This window comes from Terrapene carolina, unplaced genomic scaffold, assembly GCF_002925995.2.
Source record: "Terrapene carolina triunguis isolate 2854851 unplaced genomic scaffold, T_m_triunguis-2.0 Scaffold130, whole genome shotgun sequence".
Lineage (NCBI taxonomy): Eukaryota > Metazoa > Chordata > Testudines > Emydidae > Terrapene > Terrapene triunguis.
Genome location: NW_020664481.1, coordinates 3943065 through 3966564, shown reverse-complemented (window position 1 = coordinate 3966564; position 23500 = coordinate 3943065). Strand labels below are relative to the sequence as shown.

At 38.2% G+C, this 23500-nt stretch overlaps 1 protein-coding gene across 2 annotated transcripts in view; it reads left to right on the top strand.

Moving 5' to 3' along the window:
• ZBTB46 (zinc finger and BTB domain containing 46) overlaps positions 1–23500 on the top strand; it is a 79055-nt gene that overhangs the window by 41155 nt on the left and 14400 nt on the right. The window contains exons 2-5 of one of the 2 annotated variants that reach the window (XM_029911762.1): positions 2936–3211; positions 10521–10693; positions 11913–11964; positions 12044–14399. In XM_029911762.1, the coding sequence (XP_029767622.1) occupies positions 2936–3211; positions 10521–10693; positions 11913–11964; positions 12044–12639 (1097 nt within the window). In that variant the 3' untranslated portion in view covers positions 12640–14399. Of the gene's footprint in view, positions 1–2935; positions 3212–10520; positions 10694–11912; positions 11965–12043; positions 14400–23500 lie in introns of those variants that run through there. The other variant, XM_029911763.1, reaches the window with a different exon arrangement.

Here is a 23500-nt window from a genome sequence, read left to right as displayed (position 1 = left end):
CAGTGCAGAGAGAGGAAGAGAATGGGCCAGAACCAGGGAGAAGGTAGTTACCCACTGTATGTGGGCAGGGCCGGGACCCCAGACCGGCAGCGGGTTGAGCGGGTCTGGCAGCTGGGATCCCGGCTGGCAGGAGCCGGCTGATGGAACCCCTGAGCGGTAGTGGCCTGAGCTGCTCAGCCCACTGCTGGTCTGGGGTCCCGGACGCCGGCCCCGCACAACCCGCTGCCGGTCAGGGGTTCTTGCTGCCGGACCCTTGCCAGCCGGGGTCCCGGCCACAGGCCCCGCTCAGCCCGCTGCCGGCCTAGGTGAACAGAACCCCAGACCAGCAGCGGGCTCAGCGGGCCGGCGGCCTAAGGATCAACATTTTAATTTAATTTTAAATGAAGCTTCTTAAACATTTTGAAAATCTTGTTTATTTTACAATACAACAATAGTTTAGTTATGTAATATATAGACTTATAGAGAGAGACCTTCTAAAAAAACATTAAAATGTATTACCGGAACGTGAAATCTTAAATTAAAGTGAATAAATGAAGTCTCGGCACACCGCTTCTGAAAGGTTGCTGACCCCTGTCTTAGACCATCATTTAAAACACAGTGGCTTTTAGACACTCCATATTACAGCAGTGACCAATATGTTGTTTTTTGGTCTGCTCCCAGACAGGAGTTTGCAACCTTTTCTCTCCGATTTGGACCTTGCTGCTGTTATCCGTGGCATTGTCACCTCAAAATTACATTACAGTAATGTAGAGTAGTGTGGTCTAGTGGATAGAGCAGTAGATTGCGACTCATGACCTTGATTCTATTCCTAGCTCTACCATTAGCCTGCTCTGTGACGTTGGGCAAGCCAACTTCACCTTTGTGCTCAGTTTCCCCATCTGTAAAATGGGGATAAAGATTGACCTCCTTTGTAAAGCACTTTGAGATGTAGTGATGGAAATTGCTATATAAATTATAATATGCTCTCTATGGGGCCACACATTAAATCCATTTGAAAACTGAAGCTGGTGTAGAATGCTACAACTCACTTGTTAAATGGTGTATCTTGTAGGGGAGCACACAGCATCAGCACTCTGATCTGCGTTGGCTGTCTATTGGTTTGAGTGAATTTTAAAGAGTTGGTTTTGACCTATAAAGTAATAAATCATTTGGGACCTGTCTACTGGAAAAACTGCCTCTCTCCCTATATGATACAGCCACACGTGCACTCTGCAGAGATACAGAACCCCCTTGATGGGGCATTCTCAGTGATGTCCTGCTGGCTTTCCAAAATAGCTGTAATCTGTTGACTTTTAGGACATGCTGCACCGACCATCCATTTGCTCAGGATTTTGGCAATGGCTAAACTGTGTGTGTGTGATTGGGTTTTAGGTTTGTTTGGGTATGTTTGGCTATTTTGAATTGATGGCTAGTTAACTTTGTTGTGTGTGTGGTCACTGTTGCTCTATTGGGTGATTATTCCTTTGTGGAATATTTTAAATAATTATCATGATGGCTAAAGGTATGGATGTCATTTTTTATTAGAATAAAAAACATGCAAATGTAATATTTACTTTACATACATGTGTATTATTTTCTAATATTCTTTTCATTCTTCTGCACTTATACTAATTGTTGTAATAGTCCATTACATTTTTGACTTCTGAGGCAATTAACTATGTCAGGTGGTCTGTTTTGTCAGTTTTTTCACAAGTACTCATGTTAAACTTCATGTATAATAGATGATGTGCAACTGTAGTTTATGGTATCCTTTTAATATGAATGACCTCAGGGACCACATGGAATTGTAGTAGACCTGTTGTTGCTCAGATTTTCCAAAATCTTCATCTTGGGGGAAAAGACCAAGCCTGGAAAATTTCAGCTGGAAAGCCACAATTTAAAGTGGCTGAAAACAGTTTGTGTACTAGCCTGCTGTGATAAAATCTTAACTGTCATGGTCAGTGAAACTCTTGCTGTAGTACAAAATATGAATTGCTCAGTATAATCCAGTGAGTTACATTGATTATCTTATATTGCCTATCCATCTACATTGTTTGTGATAGCTGTGATGTAACCACCTGATTCATAGAACAACAGCGAAGACTGCAACCCACGTTGGTAGGATCTGGTGGAGAACCTTAATTGAATTGGTTCTGATGTATCTCTTGTAATTTGTAATGTGTGCGCACTTTCTGTTTCAAGATTATGGGTCATATAATATTGCAGTTCACCTTCAGGCTTTCTCAAGGGATGGAAGAGTTACTCACACTAAATTTGTTTCTCACCATGTATTAGAATAAGTCTTTAGTGGTTGGCAACAGAAAACGCTAACAGAGTTTTTGCTTTAATCTTTGTGTAGTCTGGACATTAGAAGCATGTGAGTTGCATGTTTTGGGTTGAGTAAAAATGTGTAACTGTTTTAAATTAAAATATGTAATGGACAATAAAAGTTGAGACCCAAACCAGAACTCTGTACCACAGGGGTCGGCAACCTTTCGGAAGTGGTGTGCCGAGTCTTCATTTATTCACTCTAATTTAAGGTTTCGCGTGCCAGTAATACATTTTAATGTTTTTAGAAGGTCTCTTTCTATAAGTCTATAATATAGAACTAAACTATTGTTGTATGTAAAGTAAATAAGGTTTTTAAAATGTTTAAGAAGCTTCATTTAAAATTAAATTAAATTAAAATGCAGATACCCCCGGACTGGTGGCCAGGACCCGGGCAATGTGAGTGCCACTGAAAATCAGCTCGCATGCCGCCTTCGGCACGCGTGCCATAGGTTGCCTACCCCTGCTGTACCATCTACTTATGAAAGCAAAACCAGTAGGTCCTCTTCCTATGTACTGTTGGTGCCTAGCCCTTTAGTCCTAAGATTAGAAATGCACGTGGTAGATATCTCACCTTGAAAGTTTGAATTCTTTGTATGTTTCTCTAATGGTGTTTTTATTTACATAGGTGCTGATGTGACAGAACCCAGCAATTCAGATAGCCGAGTGGAGAGATCAGACCTTTACGCAAATGTTGATGAAGCACTCCTAGGAGGTGATGCTAGCTACCTATCTCAGCCTCTTACCCCGGAGAAGGATGATGCACTTCAGGCTGCGACAGTTGCTAACCTGCGTGCAGCCCTCATGAGTAAGAACAGCTTGTTATCTCTGAAAGCTGACATGCTGGGAGAGGACAGTTCTCTGCTATTCGAGTACTTACCCAAAGGCACACATTCTTTATCTCGTAAGTTTATACTTTTATATTTTTGCTTAAAGATTAATTTAAAAACTAATTAGGGAAAAAGGAAATTCAGATCACTCTAGATTTATTACTCCTTTGCTATTTAGATCTGTGTTAAACTTCTGTATAAATGCACATCCCACGAGGTTTAGAATCCTGTTGTCTGTAGTGTTATGCAGCATAGCTCTAGTACCAATTGTCGGACATACAAAAGGTATTAGGGAGATATTTATTACATTGATTTGGACATTGTGCTAATTGACAAATCACTAGCATGGTTTTACGTATTTAAAGAGTATGGAATATTTGACTTTTTCAGTTAAAGAAGGGATGCTGTGTAGGATTTGGATAAAAAATTAATCTTAAAGCCAGGTGGGAAGGAACTGCCACTCCAGTACATTTTAAAAATAAAATAGAGTTGTAGTCATGTTTGTAGACCCAACAAGCCTAATCCTTTTTTGCTTCTTCCTTTGGATTTTCTGCATTTGATAATGAACAAATACAGTTTCTATAGCCATACTGACTTCCCTATGCTTATGCACAAAGAGTGATACTTCTTGTTTGTTTGGGGGCTTTATTTTAGGACTAAATATTTGATGATTACAAAAATTGGAATTGAGGAAGGAAGGAAAATTCTTGATAGCATCTTGTAACTAGTCACTTGTACATTTGCTAAGTATCCCCAAATAATCAGGGTACATGTGTTTACAGTGTTGCTGTAGCCGTGTTGATCCCTGGATGCTAGAGAGACAAGGTAGGTGAGGTAATACCTTGTATAGGACCAACTTTTGTTGGTGAAAGAGACAAGCTTTTGAGCTTACACTGAGCTCTTTTTCAGGATAAAAGTGATCATTCTGTGCATTCATAACTTAAAACATACTTTCTTCAAGTCTGAAGCATGTGGAAACATCGTAGTTCATAGGATGATTTCCTGGTTGCTTCAGGTTATGCTCTACTGGTTATGTGTACACACCATTAATAAGAACTTGAGTATATATGCTTGCCTGTGTTGTAAGGTAGTTCTGTAGTTTCTTCTATGCAGAAGTCTTTTGTCAAGTGTTTTAGATAAAACTTTGGTAGGCTGGAGAAAATAGAAATAACAACCATATATGCTGTATTGAGATGGTATTTTCAGTAGTGGGGGAGCAGAACACTGGCTGGGGCATCGTACAAAGCAAAAGATGGCAATTAGCAGTATATGCATTTCAGACTTCCAGAAAAAAAAAATTAAGGCAGTGAATGACCCAAATAAACAAAGTGAAAAGAACATTTAGCACATATTTGATTTTTTATTATTTTTTTATTTTTGAAGGCCAAAATGTTTAGGTCACCTTTAAGCTAACAATCACCTGAATTGCATGATGAATTACAGTGCAGTGGCAATGCAATTAAAAATAACATAATGGCAAATCTTAATATATATATTAATTTTTTTGTTGAAGTTAGTCTGGTTTTAAAACTAAGGGGGGTTGGTGGTTGTAATCTTTTTTTGCAGCTTGGGGTTATGTGTTTCTTTTGTTTTGGGGGTGATGTTTTGCATTTTTTTTTTTTTTTTAATTGGTAGGGTAACTTCTTTACTTTGGTAATCTCTCTAAGTAAATAAGTAGAATATTCTGTTGTTCAGACTACTCCTAGAGTGCAAATGGCCCCATTGCAATGAAGCAGCACATGGCCCTTTGTACCACCTAAACTCTTGTTGCAACTGTATGGAGGAACCTGTAGGCAGAGTGTTTGCACAGGGGCGTTTTTGCCCTCCTCGCGTTCTATAGAAAGGGTCTCCTCACTAGGCCTACAGGTGGGTGGAGGCTAGAAATAGGGCAGGTCAAGGGAGGGGACCTGGGATCAGTGTTACATGGACAATGCGTCATGCCCACTGCTTCTAGGAGTAATAGCATGATGACGCAGTTTCTGCCTTCATGGGCAAGAGTAACAGCTCTGGGAGGATGCCACACTGCAGCCCCCTCATCTTGGCCGTAGATTGGCAGTTATTTGATTTCACATCCTTGTGCTTTCACCAGCACATGAAATTCACCCACATAGACCCTAATTACTTGGTCTTCATGCAAGTGAAATGCATTTCTTCTGAAGTTAAGAGAAAAAGATAATTGGTCTATAGTTCTTGCCACAACCATGCCCAAAAGCCTGGGGAGACTCATTTTACAGATGATTGAATCAGGGAATTGGGGGGAGGGGACCTTCCTCTTTATTTTTTATTAGACTCCTTGCTGTTTGTTAATGTTTCACTAGGAGCTGCTGTCATAATTTTGAGTGTACTTGTTTTATAATGGTCCCTTCAATCTGAGTATCTTTCTAATGTTAATTCTTTAGTGATATTTAACTCTATACACTAAAATTTCTCATTAAACTTTATATCCTGTTGTTTTTGTTAAAAAGCCATAAGTGATAGCTTGTTGTTAAATCTGTGTTTAGGATTAAACTCATAAGTTATAACGTATCAAGTGATTAGGGCACTGCTAATACATGAACATGCGATTTAGGTTAGTAGTCGATCTTTGGATTTTTTTTCCCTCCCATTATTTCAGTTCTTTACTTTCCTTCTCAAGCCCATGAGTTGAGGATTTTGTCATTTAAATCTTTGAAAATTAAAAAAAAAAAAAAAAAAAGGCAGTGAACAAAGTTCTTTAAAAAAACCCACATTATTAATCGTAGTTTTGTTTTCTATCTTGTCAAATCTGAAAATGACGTGCACTAACACCAAGCATTTCTAAATGGTTTTCAACCTGAAGCTTTAAAAAAAGAAAAGAAAGTGTGTTGGATCTTAACCATCTGTTGATTCAGTTGTCTTCCTGACCCAGAAAATAGTATTGTAAGAAGATTACCTAAATAATGTTGGTAATATTTGCTGTCCTTTTTGAGTAAGGTTGAGGTAAGGAGGAATAGGTTGTAAGAGTGTATTTTCTTTGTTTGACATACTCATGAGCTTTCTAAGGGGGGTATAGCTCTGTCACTGTTAGGGATGCAATGAGGGCAGGGAATCAGGGGGCCGAGGGTTCCCCCCCTCCTTGGCCATAGACGGGGAGGGGAGGAGAGAGGGTCCCAAATCTCAGGGGTGATGCGGGGAGGGGAAAAGTGTTTCAGTCAGTCAGTGTCTCTCCTGTGGGAGGAGAGTGAGAAGAGGTCATGGCAGTGCAGGAGGGGGGACGCATACACACAAATGCATCTCTCGGGCTCCCTCCTTAGGAAATTTCTGGTTGCACCCCGGTTGATGTAGAAATACAGGGTTTTTTTCAGTTTTTCTCTTGCATAGTTTATACTGTTGTTAGAAGCTAATTGAGAATACATAAAGGTGCTCATCATACCTTTGCTGATTTTTCTAATGGATTTTAAACCTGAGAAATCTTTGTGCTTGGTGAGTAAAGGGAACTGCTGATTACTAAAAGGCTTAGTTTCATGTCAACTTTACTGTGGTTCTGTATTGTAAACATTAAGCTAACAAAACAAAGTAAAAAATTCTGTGTAAATAAACATTAATTTTAAAGGATGTACAAGCATTGTACCGTTTGTAATGATGACACTGAAAGAGAAGCATGAAATCCCTAATATTCAATTAATAGACAATGGAAATACAGGATGATTCTTGTTTCAGTGGATATTCATATATTGTGTTTAGAACAACTGAGCAGAAGGTAATGCAGTACTTTTAAACTTCACCAATTCAAATCAGCTTAAAAATAAAAGTAATAAAAAAATTAAATTTATTTTCATTTCTTGCCATTCAGGTAATGCTATAGGAAATAAATTGATCTGATTACTTTATCCATATTTTCCATAGTTAAAAAGTCAGTTAAGTTTTCAGTTTTCTGGTGATTGAAATCAACTCTCTCTTTAAAAGACCCTTTTCATGTTTTCAGATTAGTCTGTTATAAAGTTCTCCATATGTCTGTTTGGCTCTTCCTGTTTTCTCTCTCTGTTTGTTTATAGAAGCAATTCCTATGAGGCGTGTTATACAACAGATTGCATGGTAAAAAGGGCCATTTTCTTTTGGGCTAACCAATTAATATTTTATTTTTAGATATTCATTGAAGCCAATAATTTATACTTTCACTAAAAGTTAAAGGAATACATTTACACTGTGGTCAGTTTTCCCAAGTGGTATTCATGTAGGCAGGGATGTTTTCTTACAAGATTTAGAGGAGAGTTGATGTCATTTTAAGCATGTCATAATGATCTTGGCATTTCAATTTAAGTTTTCTACAGGAGTTTACTGTTAAATCTGTTAGTGCTCTTGGCAATGGAGGATACAACTTTCATGTAGCTATCACTGAGATCTTCTATGCATATTTTTCCATGAACAGTGCTGACTACAGGACAATTGATAGTTTTAATTTCTGATTAAGAAAATCGTCTTGCTTCCATGAAAGAATTTAAAGAAAAAAATAATCTTAACATTTCTTACTATATTAACGAGAATGGATTAAAACCTAAACTCAGACACTGTTTACTTACTTACATGCATAGTACAAAACATCAATGATATACCTTCATTTGATACTTGCAATTGGTGGAAACAAACAAGTAGATATTAATTGTTGTTATGTATCTATTTTATGCTGCATATCTTTCCTTTCCATTTTCAGGAGTGGCATATTGTTTCCCCTTATGCTCCAAAAAATTGCCTATTCCATCAGCCTTCGCTGTTGCTTTAATAAGTGGGAAGCTGTTTACTTCACATTTATTACCAAGTATAGCTTTCCAAGGGAACTAGCAAGGGAATTACGAAAGCTAAACCACTGTTTCTTTCTTTGCTAAAGTTCAGACTACTTTTAGCCTGAATTGGACTCCGTATGTAAGTTCTCTAGAGTCACAATGCAGAGCTGCAATGTAAACAGGGCAATCTGCATCAGTATTGTAGATTTAATCAGAACACCAGTTAATCTCATATTTGTGTAGGTGAACTGTGATTGTGCAATTACCTAAAGTGGTGTAATACTATAAACTTGATTTTTTTTCCCCCCTGATTCATTTGAATGTTGAAAATATTTTTTACTCTGTATCTCAAAGAAGATGTATTAGAATTGGAAAAGGTACAGAGAAGGGCAACAAAAATGATTAATAGTATGGAACAGCTTCCACATGACGAGAGATTAAAAAGACTGGGATTTTTCAGCTTGGAAAAGAGATGACTAAGGGATATGAGAGAGGTCTATAAAATCATGAATGGTGCGGATAAAGTGAATAAGGAAGTGTTATTTACTTCTTCACGTACCACAAGAGTTGGGTGACCCAGTGCAATTAGTAGGCAACAGGTTTAAAACAAACATAAGGAAATTCTTCACACAATGCACAGTCACCTGTGGAACTCATTGCCAGGGGCTGTTGTGAAGGCCAGACCTATAACAGGATTCAAAAAATAATTAGATAAGTTCATGGAGGGTAGATCCATCGATGGCTATTAGCCAAGAAGGTGAGGGATGCTCTAGCTGTCCCTAGTCTCTGGGTGCCAGAGCTGGGACTGGACAACAGGGATGGATCACTCGATGATTGCCTGTTCTGTGTATTCTCTGTGAAGTATCTGGCATTGGCCGCTGTCAGAAGACAGGATACTGGGCTGGATGGACCATTGGTCTGATCCAGTAGGCCGTTCTTACATTCGTATGTACTCTCCATGTGTTCTTGAACCTGCCACAGACCATTGCCCATTCACAAGGAAATCACATAAATTCTAATGGTAAATTAAGACAAGAAATCCACCTGTTTATAACTGGAGATAGTAACTTAGTAATTTAATTTTGCCTCATTACTGCCTACATTTAGTTTTTCTTGGCATTCTCCGCTGCTCTGCAATGTTTATTTTTAAATAGAAGGAAAGCTTGAAAATATTCTCTTTTCATCGCTCCTGAATGTAACTAACTAAACTGTGAGAGTAACTTTAATACAGAAGACCAAAACAGAGGAGGCCAAACCAGAAGATAGTAAGAAGTGCAAGAGTAGCAGTGGTGTTTCACATGAACTAAAAATTAAATAAACTGAGGAAGTAATGGGGAATCCTTATTACAAGGCATCTTAAAGTAACTTTAATCTTTTTTGGTATGTAATAAAATGTTAGGCGGTTTTGTTTTGTGGTGGGTGGTTTAAATAAGAGACTCTTACCCAGTTTCGGTGGAATGCTCCATTGTAATTTTGATTAAGTTGTATCTTTTGTGAAATAATTGTTCATGCCATGCAACTTAACATTTGGACGTATTTAATAATTTGATTAAAATTATGCTAAATTTTTATACACCTTGTTTGCTATCTTGCCAGCAAATTATTGTACTCTTGTAATAAGAATGAAAAGCCTTTGAAAGGACGTAAAGTATTTTAAATTGTGCTTTGTTTAAGCTTAGTTTACAATACCATATTTAACAATGCATATACAGTGTTTGTTCCTAATGATTTTGCCCATTTTCTTTTCACAAGCAAGTTTGTTTGTGAGATTGAAATGAGGCAACAATTAAGATGGCTGTTAAGGTTTAATTAACAATTTTAAACTTATATAGCAATTTGTCTTAGTCAAAACATCATTATATATTTTCACCATTGATTGTCAACATACTTTCTGAGTACTGTATACCATTTAGCTGCTGTCACAACATGAACAAAGGGATACACTTTTATTTTGTCTGGCACAGCAAAAATAAATTGGCCTTTTAGTGGCCAGTCATTTTCTTTTCCCTTAAACTTTAGTAGAGGTTTAGAATGTAACTCTTTTTAGGGTTTAGTTATGCAACCTTGTACAAGTCTCTTAAGCTCTCTGCTTTCCCAATCATAAAATGTAGGTAATACTTTCTCACCTTTGTAAAGCACTTTGAGATCTGGGATTAAGGATACTATATAAAACAAATTATTTTATTTATTTATTACGGTTAAATGTTGGGCTTAAGACTTTGACAGAATTTTTAAAGACAATTATATGGATAGTGGATAAATAATTTTTGTATATGTTCATGGAAAATTTAGAGCTATATGTTTGAAATAGTACTTGTTAAAGCAGTGTATTTCAGAGATGTAATTGTTCAGAATATTTGTGCTACCTTTTTGCTTCTTTCTTCCATGTGACTCTCTTTAGTGACCATTTTGCTGCTGTGAGCTATAACCCCCACCACATACATCACATGCAGACAACTGGCATTTTGGGTGGGGAGGCTGGTTATAAAAACACAAAAGGCCTGGCATCACTACACTGCTGCGTTCCCTCCCACTGACAGAAGATAAACTGCAAGTGCTCATTCACTGCCTTTTCAGGGCCTTTTTTAAAACCACCAGCTGGTGCTAGTTCACGTGGGTGAGACTCGTTTCCTGTGTTCCCCAGGGCCTGGTGCCAACTTGAATCGTTCAAGGGGCGAATTTGATGGCAAAGTGGAAGCACCATCTCCCCTGCTGCCTTCATCACACCTTGCCACTCAGAGCCCCCCTGTGATCTCCTGTTCTGGTGAAATGTCACCAGAAACCATGATAAAAGGAAAGCTGTCTTCCTCGGCTCAGGTAAGATCAAGAGAGAGCTGAAAAAAATTGTAAATGTTAGGGGGTTTAACACACATTCTCCTTAGTAGAAAAACGTGCAGTGACCATCGTATTTTATACTTTTGCCATGTCACACTAGAGAGTTACATTTTCAAAATATAGTTAATTTAAAACTTCAGAAAAAAAAATATCCAGATTTGCTCCTGGGCTGGGTTAAGAGCTAATATTTCCCTAATTTTGCATCTCCCTTTCCCTTTTCTTTCTTTCTTTCCGCAGTGGAACGTACATCCAAAAGTAGTTAGTGTTTTTTACAAAAATGGCATGTGTGCTTTTTATTATAAAAACCATTAAGAGTTATAATACAGTGTAAGGATGCTTGAACAAGCAGGTGTCCAGTATGCTTTTTTACTCAGTACTTAAACACGGATAGAAGCAGGGATTGCTTTCCGTAATGGAAAAGTTTCTGAACTAAAATATGTAGCTCTCCGTAATGAGTTACATTTTTAAATATTTTTGAACGAGATATTTGCCTCCTTATTAAACAAATGGAGGAAAATACAGCTCTTCCTTTGCAGTCCCCTTAGAAAAAATCACATGGTAAGAAAGGTTAATTAACCACCCCACCCTGTCCCAATCTCTGAGAAGCCTACCCAGACTCCAACATCCGCACTATTCCATAGACAGGGTCACCATCTGCCATGCAATGGCATAGTGCAAACTGCTTATGCAAAAATCAGCTTGTATTTATAATTCAAATCAGTAATATCATGTAGTCTTAACATAAAAGAAACTGAGGAGAGCATGCTTTTGCTTGATATGGCTATTTCTCTATGGAAAGAAAAATAGCAGTAAAGGGTTAAGGGCAAACTAGGTACCTGGATCCATATGCCAGCTCCTAAATAAAAGTAGCCTGACTTTCAGAATTGCTCTGCACCTGTGGTTCCCATTAAGTTGAAGGGAGCTGTGTGTGCTAGACAACTCTGAAAATGGAACCACATTTACTTACGAGCCCAAATATGAATTTAAATTCCTATCTAGGTTCCCTTCTTTGTGCTCCAAACTTGAAAATTATGACCTCCATCTCTAAATGTTGTTAATAATGTAAAGTCTGTAGAAGAGAAATTAATTATTGCTGACTAGAATGCTGGATCTCTGTTAAAGAAGTGGCGGGTTGGTGGGTGGGTGAGAAATATTTTTCTGTGTGTGTTTATTTTAACTTAATTGCACTTTTCATTTGCAGGCCCCCTATGATGGATATTTAGCACTGTGGCAGTTTGACAACTCTGACACAGGTAAATGGAGAGAACAATACCTTTAATAAAAAATTATTTTGTACTTAAAGTCATTAACGTGTGTGTGTTTCTGTTTTAGATATAAACATTTCAAGATCTGAAGATATGGACTTAACGAATGAAGGCCTGTTCTTGGATTCAACCTTAACCAAGAGACTGACTTGTGGTTTCTGCAGGAGGGTTTTTGAGTGCACTGAAAAGTTGAAGGAGCACATACACGAGCATGCTTTTTCCATGATTCTTCCTTTTGACTTAATTGACTGTGCCAGACCTGTGCTCGTTGGCCTCACTGATCATGTGTCCCATGATCAGCTTGCCCGTTTCCAGTGTTCTAAGTGCCCTGCAAGCTTCACACTAAAATCAAATATGGATAGGCATGAAAAGACAGTCCACTTTAACCACAAGAAGATGCAGTGTCCTGACTGCTTAAAACTCTTTCGAGACAAAACCGATCTGAACCGGCATCTCATGTCTGTGCACTCAGATGAACGTACCTTTGTGTGTCACTTTTGCAGCAAAGGTTTTGGTACACAAAAGAATCTCGCTACTCATATGAAAGTGTGTTACCAGGGCTCTGCCCAGCCAATCGGTGAAGAAGTTCTGGACAGTGTGGATCAAAATCAGGAACCTGAGAAGGTCCATCAAAGCTGTATTAAGGAAATGAGAAAATCATGAAATTGGAGGGAGATGGGATCACATGTTTTAGGCATTTATTTTTTATTAAATCCATAAATTAAGAGGAGTATATTGCTGCATTGTTACTTGCCGAAAATGGGTTTACCATTGGATAAGCTATAACACTATAATACCCAGATATTGGACAGATTGGTCAGGCATTATTTCAGTTCCAGATTTTGTAAACTAAAAACTCTAATTAGAATCAAGATGCAATTTTGTGTAAGAATATTTTTGATAGATAATATAATGGTATTTTGGATTACTCCTGATTAGAGGTTGCATTCCTTTTAATTTTTTACATGTCATGATTAAGAACTTCGGCTTGTGTATTTTTTAAATATAAGCTCAAGCCTTTAGAGAAGATTTAATTTGTTATACAGAGATAATGGTTTTAAAGATAATTAATTTATTTATTTTTAAAAGCAGTTTTAAAAGATTCCTTTGTAAACATAGCAATTTATGGCAGTATCTTATTTGCTGTCCCTATGTACTGTGAGAGTCTTTATGAACGGAAATGATCAGTGATTGTAAACATTTCCTTGGTTTAAAATTCTGCTTTATAGGTTCTGTTAAAAATAGTCTCAAATGGATTATTGAGAAGTATACAGGATAACTGCATTTGGGAGTGGAAGAGGGCGTGTCTCTGTGTCAACTTTGTCATCTAAGGAGATTTCCCCCTCTGATGTTAGGCATTACACAGTTAAACTATAAGCTTGTTCTGTACTGCAGCTAAAGTGAATCTGTTCTGAAAAGTACAAATTCCAGCAGATCTCAGGCATGGGAAGAGGAATATAGTCCTACCAGAAAAGGTGAAGCTGGCCTGCTGTTTAATACAATTTGACTATGGCATTTTGAGATTTTTTTTAAAACTTCCTTTGGCTTCCTGCCAATGTATCATGTATGTGCACTCAGCCACTTCCTCTTCCCTAAAACACTCTGGTTGTTGCCTGTATTAGGTGAGAAACTCTGTTGAACCACTGTGACAAGTATTTCTGCTTTGCTGAATGATGTCTTCATTTATACTAGTTTTTAAAACCACATAAAATTTCTGGAATGCTATTGGACAAAGATTAGATTTATATTGCATCAAACAGATTATAAAAGAAACAGAACAACAGAAGACCTAAGCTTTGCAATTGCACAACTGTGGGATTGAGCTGCTAGTTCCATCTCTGGCCCAAACTACCAGTTAATGAAAGTACTTTGCTATCACCAAATGCCACAAGCTATTTATAAAGAAGTCCAGTTTTCTGTATCATATTTAGAAACTCTGTGCTACTTGGGCATATGTTCTATACTAGGATTTTTTTTAGATTGCTGCAGGGTTAAGAACATTTGATTATTTAGTATGCTGCTGAATGTTACCTGGAGTTATTTTCTATATTTATGAGTAAGAATGTGGCATTCAAAAACTAAGTTTCTTCAAGTCTTTTAACTCCGTCAATTGGTCTGTCCATAGTGGTTGAGCTAGCCCAATTGAATGTACATAAAAATAGATCCTCTTGCTTCAAAAAGCCTAATACTATATAGTGGAGACAGTGGAGCTTGACAATCAGACACTGTTACTGGAAGGTCGAAGTCTAACTATAGTTCCCATTTAATTACTTTGGTTCAGTTATTTGAAAGCTGTGAACTGTTTAACTCACAGCTTGCTATTTATTTTCATACAAATACATATTAGTTTAATTACTCTAACAATTGCTGTAGTTTAAGCAGGGCCGCCCAGAGGGGGGGCAAGTGGGGCAATTTGTCCCGAGCCCCGCAGGGGCCCCCACGAGAGTTTTTCGGGGCCCCTGGAGCGGTGTCCTTCACTCGCTCCGGAGGCCCCGGAAAACTCTCGCAGGGCCCGGGCCCCCGGAGCATCTTCCGCTCCGGGTCTTCGGCGGCAATTCGGCGGCGGGGGGTCCTTCTGCTCCAGGACCCGCCACCGAAGTGCCCTGAAGACCCGCGGCCTGGGGTCCTTCCTCCCCGGGACCCACTGCCGAAGTGCCAGGTCTTCGGCAGCAATTCCGTGGCGGGGGCCCCCCACCGCCGAAGACCCCAGGCTCCCTGAATCCTCTGGGCGGCCCTGAGTTTAAGGCACAGTAAGAGTGCTTTTCAAATACTCTGCACAATGCACAAGTTGTCAGCAACTTGGTCTGGTGCTTAAGTGTTATGTAGTGTGTTGGGGTTAATTTGTATATTGGTTCTTTTGATGTGTGTGACAACATAACTAGGAAACAATAACAAAACTTTTAGAAGTAGTAGTCCTGTGATTTCTCCAAAGTAGTTCTCTTGTAGCATGGCCATACCTCAGGAAAACAAGGCAGGGAAATGCTTAGTTTTGCACAAACAATATTGTATACTTGTAGGATGATTAAACATTAAGGGCCAGATTCTTTAGCCTGCTAAATCCACTTTTGCAAGCTGCACAAAGTGGGCATAAAACAGCTGAAGATGGCCAGTGGAGAATTTCTCATGCAGAGGAACTGTCTACCAGTGGAAAGCTGGAAGAGGTGGCTCTACCACCCCCAGCATGGAGGGGAAGTGGCACCTTCTGGAGCACTGATCCACTACACTCAGTCTTCCTCTGGTGTAAATTATATCTGCTTCACTGCAGCTCTAATTTGCACCAGAGCTGGGTGGCTTAGGGCCAGGAAGCCACAAACACCACTCAACCTCACCCCCACCCCCACCCCCACCATGTCTGAGCAGATCACAGACAGTTTGAGAGTCTGTTCCTATGTAACTGTTATGGCACATATCATGTTAATTGATATAGCAAGAAAGTCCTATTAAACACTCATTTGTCCATATAATGCTTTCCCCTTATTGATTATTGATATATGTATAAATATGCCTTAGAATCAACCTGCTCCTCCTGTTATGCATATGACTAATCTGCCTATTTGATGTTTGGCAATTGCTAAGTAAATTTACTGTGCTCTTTGGCAGATGGGAGAGGAGGTGGGAAGGAACTGAGCAGTGAGAGGGAACTGTGAAAAATCTCTCTGCCCCCATGAAAAATATCTGTGGCATTATGGAAGCAGCAAATGAGGGCTTATCTAGACTGTGTCAGAAAGGGAGCATGAGTAACCACACCATACCTAAAAGGACTGTTGTCGCATGACAGAGTCACAATCATAAAGTTTAAGGCAACGGGGCTACTAAAGGGTCTGACCTCTTTATCGCAGGGCACCAACACTCTCACACTAATCCCAACTAACCCAAAGTATTACAACCCATAGGAAGTTAGACTGTTATGTGCCACAGGCAGATATAATGGCCATATTAAATAGTTATTGGGGGCGGGGGGTTCCCCCTGTACTAGGGAATTAATACCTGTGTAACATCAGTCTGAAATCTGGCTCCTATCTGATTTCTTCAGTGATGCTTCGGTTCAGTCATTGGAACTCAAATTGCCACAATGGTAATAAATGTAGTGAAACACACATGGAACTGTTAAAGTCACTGAATACATCTTATAAATAGAAGGAGTAGGTGGATCATGAAAGAAGACCCTTGATCATTTCCTCCTCTTTTCTCTCATTCTAACCAACGCTCCGTTGGTTCTCTGATTTTGTTACTGTTTTCCGTTAGCATTTTCTGCAGAGTTTGTTGTTTTGAGGTTTTTAAGTTTGTCCTTTATTATTTTGTGTTATTCTTTGTGAAAGTGTCTAGATAACATTCGTTCAACTAGATTAGCCCTCTCATTTCCCTAATGTTTAAGGGACTTGACTGAATTAATTTAACATCCAAATGAGATCACAAAGGTGTGGAAGAAATTATTTTCTACTAGACAGGTTAATTAGGCATTTTATTGTAATATGTACAGTTAATACCGATGGTATTGATTCCTGACACCTGTGCAAATACTTATCAAACTTCTTGAGTGACTTGCAAGTTCTTGTCTTCACGGATAGGAGCAAATTAATTAAAAACACCACAAACATTAGAATTTCAGGGAACAATATAACAGATGTTTATATAGTTGTAATAGAAAACTTTCTTAAACTTGTATTTTTAATTTCAGAATTAGGAAGTAGGAGAAGATGTGATAGGGATTATTGGTTTTACCATGTAAATAACAAAAATTGCAGTTTGAGCTTAAAAATATAAAATGCAGTCTAATGTGTAAAAGGAAAGGGAAAAAACTTGCCTCAGGTTATTTTGTGAAATACTTCTTGGCATCCAAAAGATTCAGTATTTCAATAATTGTCATGCAGTAACACAGCATATGCATAAGTTACAGATTTATAGAATAAAATGTAGTTTTATATAGCACCTTTATGCAATAGTTATATGGTGTTTTACAGAACAGCTACTGGTATTGATGTAACTGTGTAGGAAATGTAACAGCTGTTTCTGAGGCCTGGTCTACACTTTTGGGGGGAATCAATCTAAGTTACGCAACTTCAGCTATGTGAATAACGTAGCTGAAGTCGACGTACTTTGATCTACTCACCGCGGTGTCTTCACTGTGGGAAGTCGACAGCTGACACTCCCCCGTCGACTCCACCTGCGCCTCTCGCCCTGGTGGAGTAGTTGACGGGAGAGCGCTTGGCAGTCGATTTATCACGTCTAGACTAGACACGATAAATCGACCCCCGCTGGATCGATCGCTGCCCATCCATCCAGCGGGTAATGTAGACAAGCCCTGAGAGGGAGAATTTTGGTCAGGAAACAAGTTTTCCCTTTAATTTAAAAAAAATATTTAATTTCCATAGAATCAGGAGAAATGGCTTTTGGTTTAACATCTTGTCTTAAGGATGGCAATTCTAATAACACACCAAATGGAATAATATATTGCAGTCTTACAATAGTGGACAACTGAAGCAGGGGAATGCCAAACAATATATGGCACAGAACTGATCTACTTACTGCACAGGAGTCCAGAAATTCTGTCTCCGTAATTTGGGCTTTGAATTATGAACATATCTTTTGGGGGGTCCTGATGGTAGCAATCAGCAATAAAGAGAAGTAATTATGAATAATTGTTGCAAATGAGATAAGCAAGATATTAAGAAAGCATAAATTTAGCTGTGGGGCTTTTTGTTGGAGGGGGAGGGGGAAGGGAGGGAGTTGTCTACAAATCTTCCAAACTGCAGACAAACCTTACAATAAAATTTCTTCTGTAGACAATGTGATGCTAAATGAAATGGGTTCCCTTTAACACTGACTTGGAGTGCATATTCTAAACTAGAGTGGAAATAACATCATTGATGTGAATATGTTACATGATAGGACTAATGCATATTAACTTTGCACAACAGGTTTTTTTCCTATATCATCTACGCATTTGTCAGTGTTTAGCGGTGACAGTCGACAGACCAGATTTATACTTTTGAAAAAGTCTTAATCTTTCTCCATTGGGAATTTGTTTGGAGTTTATTTAGATTTTCAAACAGGTTTTTTTTACAAATTTATGCAGGAAATGCATGTACAAACCAGGGTAGTGTTAAACCTGTACATCACTTTTACAGGTGGGGAAGCGGGAGGGGAGCTAACATGTATTAGCAAGGAGAGAATTCTAAAAATGTAAAACAACGAAAATTTACCTCAGTGAAACTAGATAGATGACTTGAGACAGTAATGCCAAAGTTTTTGTAGTGTTGCTGGATAATTTTTTTTAAAATGCTCATTTTATATAAATGTATTTATAAAATTATTTATTTTTGCAGTTTTTGTTTAAAAATACAGCTCTGTTCGTAATGCATATTTCATTTCTTGGTGCTATTCCTCATTTAGAGATTTGCCATGTATCGCTGTTGGTAATGATCTTGGTAATCTGGTCAATGATCATTTCCTTGTTTACAGATGCTGCTATTTCTACGTGTTGTAAATATGTAATATTAGCCTTTTTATTTAGAGCAAATAGTTTGTACATTTAAACTTTGTCATTTAGACAAAAAAATGCATTGTCTGTCCATACCAAGGTTAAGATATTGTTGACTAAATATACGTGCTTATAGGCATATGTGTTTAACAGATAGTGCTGTGAAACTCTAAAATGAAACTGTATTAAAGTTTTGCTAATGATGCTTTTATTTTTCAAGTTTTTAGTTTATAGATGCAGAATTAAAAATGTATGGATATTTGACAAAATATTTAGTTTTTAATAAAATTATAACTGCACAAATTATTGTCCTGTGTCTGTTCAATCTTAAGTAAACAGAGTTTCTTAGCTGGAAAAATGTGTCGTCTGCACTGAGATTCATTTTAATACCCAAAGCAGTAAATTTGAGGGACATTTATCATAAAATGTTCTGGATCTGTTATTTGAAACAGAGTTTGTATCTGAATTTAACATAAGACTTTCATATCTTTCTCTTGGTAAGCAGAAATAGTTAAAATGGTTTAATCTATTTTAACCATTCTCTTAAAGCTTTTGTGCCTAATTTTTTTCATACTGTTAGGTATCCAAATACAGGCATTATTTGCATGAATTTGCTATGATAGTGCACCCAGAGTGGGGTAAATGGACATTTTGTACATGGGTTTGCCTGGTTAACGCCTGCAAATGTATACCTTGGCTTTGAAATTGGGGACTTCTATGTCTGCAGTAACACATGCAACGTTGCACTGTAATTTATTTAGCTTCACAAGCTTAAACCATATGTTGTCTGGACAATAAGTTGAGGGAAGCCCTCCAAGGGGCATCTTAGTATTGTCGGAAGTAATGTGTACAGTAAGTGGCATTCTTACCTCTGAGTTTGCTGAACCATTCACATTGGTTTTTTTAAAATAATTCTTGGAACACTGGGGAACTTCTGGAACACTGGAAGAAAATGTATGTGATGCCAGTATTTTCAAGGATAAGCAGGATGACATGGGTAGCTATAGGCCTGTCAGCTTGATGTCTATCCCAGAAAACTAAGGGAATAGCTGTTATGGGACTTGATTAATAAAGAGTTAAAGAAGAGTAATATAATTAATGCCAGTCAACTTTGGTTAACAGAAAACAAATCCAGTCAAACTTGATATCTTTATTTTAAATGAGGTTACAAGTTTGGTTGATAAAGATTATAATAGTGTTGGTGGAATATATTTAGATTTTGGTAAAATATTTGACTTGGGAATTAATTCAGGGAAGTCCTATGGTTTGAATTATACAGGATCACAGTATTCCCTTCTTTTCTTGCCTTTGTAATCTACAAATCAGAATTGAAACCGTATCGCAGAATGGTGTTGGGGGCACTTAATTTCTGTGAGTACTCCCATGGCACTAAGTATAGGTGGCATCCTGGCTAATTGTAACTCTGTTAACTACATTCTGCCTACGTGAAGTTCTGCAGTTGAAACACCAGCAATTTTTTTCTTCAGTTGCTATTCCAAACAGCCCCGTACTGTTGTTGTGACTTACTCCAGCCTTTCAATTTCTGTTCTATGTTACCTCTTCTGAATAGCTCCAGTACCTATTTCTGTTGCTGGTAAGAGGTTTCTTGGTCGACAGTGTGAAACTGATTTACAGTTTCATTGTTGTTGGCAGGATTCTGAATAGCAACAGTGAAACTAACCATAGTCTTGTCAGCTTGACTCTTAAATGCCAGCAGCAGCAGCAGCAAAGGCGCTTAGAACTGTCTGTCTTTGCAGACTCAGGTCTGGTCTACACTGGGGGGTCGATCTAAGTTGAGCAACTTCAGCTACTTGAATAATGTAGCTGAAGTCGACGTACTTAGATCTACTCACTACGATGTCTTCACTGCGGTGAGTAGACTGCTGACTCTCTCCCGTTGACTCCACCTGCTCCTCTTGCTCCGGTGGAGTACCGGAGTCGACAGGAGAGCGCTCAGTGGTCGATTTATCGTGTCTATACTAGACACGATAAATCGACCCCCGCTGGATCAATCGCTGCCCGTCGATCCAGCAGATAATGTAGACAAGTCCTCAGGAAGGCAGTACTGTATCAGTTCTCATTTAGAAGGTTCTCTTTGCAGCTTCAAGGATTACACTTGATTTTTCTTAAGAACATCTTAAATTCTGCAGAAATGGATAGCTTCAGCACTCCTTCACACACCCACTGGGGAAAATTTCCTACACCCCATCAGTAAGAGGATCAAGACCTGCGTTTATTTATAGTGTATTTCACCAGTAGATTACTTATTAATGACATTTTTTTAGGTGATGGTGAAAGCTAATCCAAAATGTAACAAATTTGCTGTTAATTTGAGGCATTTTCATTGAAAGGACCCAATTTGTTTTGAATTAGTATGCCATACTAGGTCAGCATTTTTTTAAACTGATTTGGTTAACTGTACATGAGAAGGAACACCTCCTGTTCACAAACTTGGCCCTGCAGGAGCCTTGTTTACTGCATCTGTGACTAGTTTAATTCCTGTAAATAACCACCTCTGAAGGAATCCAACAGAGCTGGATAGCTGAGAACGACATAAGGATTTTATTGAGTTATGTATGTTATGTTTAAATTGTTAAACAATACTGAAAATAGCCTTGGAGCTGTGGGAGGCTTAGATGACCTTGGCTGATCTTACCTGATCTGCTTATAGCTTGCTTACCTTGTCTAGATTCTGTAGTATTTGGGTTATGGTGATCCTGTGGTGTGCAAATGTTTTGTTTGTATAACCTATTGTTAGTGGTCAAGCAGCTGAGAGATCTTATCCCTTGTTCAAATTGGTAACAGATTATCATAAATATCTTTGTCCTTCACAATATTCAAACGTGCTAAAGATTGCTCATAAAAGAAATAGACTGGGAAGTGTGTTAGATACGATACAAAGGCAAAATATTTTTCATCTACTTTAAGTTCTCCCAGGCAAGTTGGAAAAATAAAATAGACTAGAATACCTTTCCATTCTCTAGTTTATTTCAACAGTGCTTTACAAGTAAGAAGTTAAATACTGATAGCACAGTGGCTATGCAAGCAAGCTGTTGCTATTGTTTTATCAACAATAGCTGGCACAGAGCAATGGATATTAGAACATGCTTTATTGGGAATGAATGGTGCCGGGAACTCAGGTGTTATATTTTTCATTTATTTTGCACCTTTCATCCCATAGGTTCCCAAAGCAATTTGCATGCATGTTTGTAATCCCTTTAAACTAACCTTAGGAAATTCTACTTGACTGGAGTGGGTAATCTTTTCTGACAAGTGAATAAAATAGTCTTTGTTTTTTTCATTATTATCATTATAGTCGCCGTGGTACAGGTGGGTGAATAGGTTTTATGCTTGGACTAGTAAATTTCCATGACAGTTTTCCAGGGCTGCTTTAAATAACTTCAGGGTGGAACACACAAGCTATAGAACACAACAGAGCAACAGTTTGGGACAAGATATGAAGACTGTTAAGTTCAAAGTGCTGATTTGGGGAGATTTAGAGGTAGATTTAAAAATAACCGCCCCATTTGCTGGAGCAGGAAACTATACTTTGGATCTTCTCTCTAAGTGGTCAGGACTAGAGCCAGCCAGAGGATGACAATTCTGTTTCATGGCAATATTTGAGTTGTTGAAATTTGCTTTCATTCCATGTTAGAACGAAAACAAAATTTTCCAAATGTTTCCACAAAATGGAATTGGGTTAAAAGGTCCATTTTTCTTATCAAAAAGATCAGATTTTCAATTTGGGCATCTCTCTCTCGTCAGAAATTACCAGAAAGCCCTGGACCTTAGAAATCTTAGAAAACTGATAGGTCTCTGAAACATTGACTCTTCAATTTAACAACAGACTTCAATGAAAATATATTTAGTCAAAAATGTTCCAACCAGTTCTTGTTAGGACCACTTTTGTGCATTATCTGGAAAATGGCATGTGGCAGCCCAGCACCCCTAGCACAATTCTGGGGCATTTTTGTCAGGGGATTGTCTGCACTGTGTTTGCATGAGGAATCAAACCTAGTTCCCCCTCTCGTTGTGTTTGCTCTGCAATGCAAATAAAAGTAAATTTTTAAAAATAACTGGTCACCAGAGTAAGCCGATGAAACAGGCCTGCTAAGTAAAAAGATGTCATTTTAAAATAGTTCATTTTTCAGAGTACAATTGCACTTGAAGGGCGTGAGTCTGAGATGCTGAGAGCGCTCAATGTTGACTTAGCTAGTGGGATCTTTGCAGGATGTAATATTTGAGTAAGCAGCTTATCATTTAACTCAGTACCTTCAATGACATAAGACCATAATAGACACTAGACTTCCCTTGTTTCCTTCACTCTCCTACATGCAGTGCTTCGTTTGAAAACACAACGCTGGTTTGCCATCTACCTAGAACAATAGCATATTTAAGCCCACCGAGGTTTAAGATGTCAACTAGAATTTGCTTTTATTGAATGCAAACCAGTATCCTTAAGATTAAGAATCCAGGTCCTTACTAGCAGTAAAACTGCTTTGGGCAAAGATGATCATTGAAGTGGGTAATGTTTAACATATAGTAATGGCAACCAAGAAAATTATTAATGAGAAGATATCAAACACTACATGCACAAGGACAATGACCTCCAAATGTATAATGGGTGGGTTCCATTAAGGAATATCAGATCTTCTGTTTTCCCCTGCTTTGTTTTGCATGTTCCACTTTCATTTTTATTTGGAGGGGGAAACATCAACACAGCTTCTATGTGCACTCTGCTGGCAAATTAGACCCTTAGGCTGTCAATACTGTATGTATCCCTGGAGTCCAGTTTGAGTGCACTTTACCTCTAAAAGGATGGCAAAAGGAGAAATATTGACAGCACAGGAATAACTTATAAAAATTCATTCTCTTCCAAATCATTCCGGAGAATGTGATAAGAAAATTAATCTAGCAAAGATTATACAATTTGGACTGTGAACACTCTTTCAAGAACTGCGCTTTAATTCAACATTTTGTATCAGCTTTTTGTTACTCTCTATACTTGCAGCAATAGTAATACTACTTTAAAGATGGTTACTG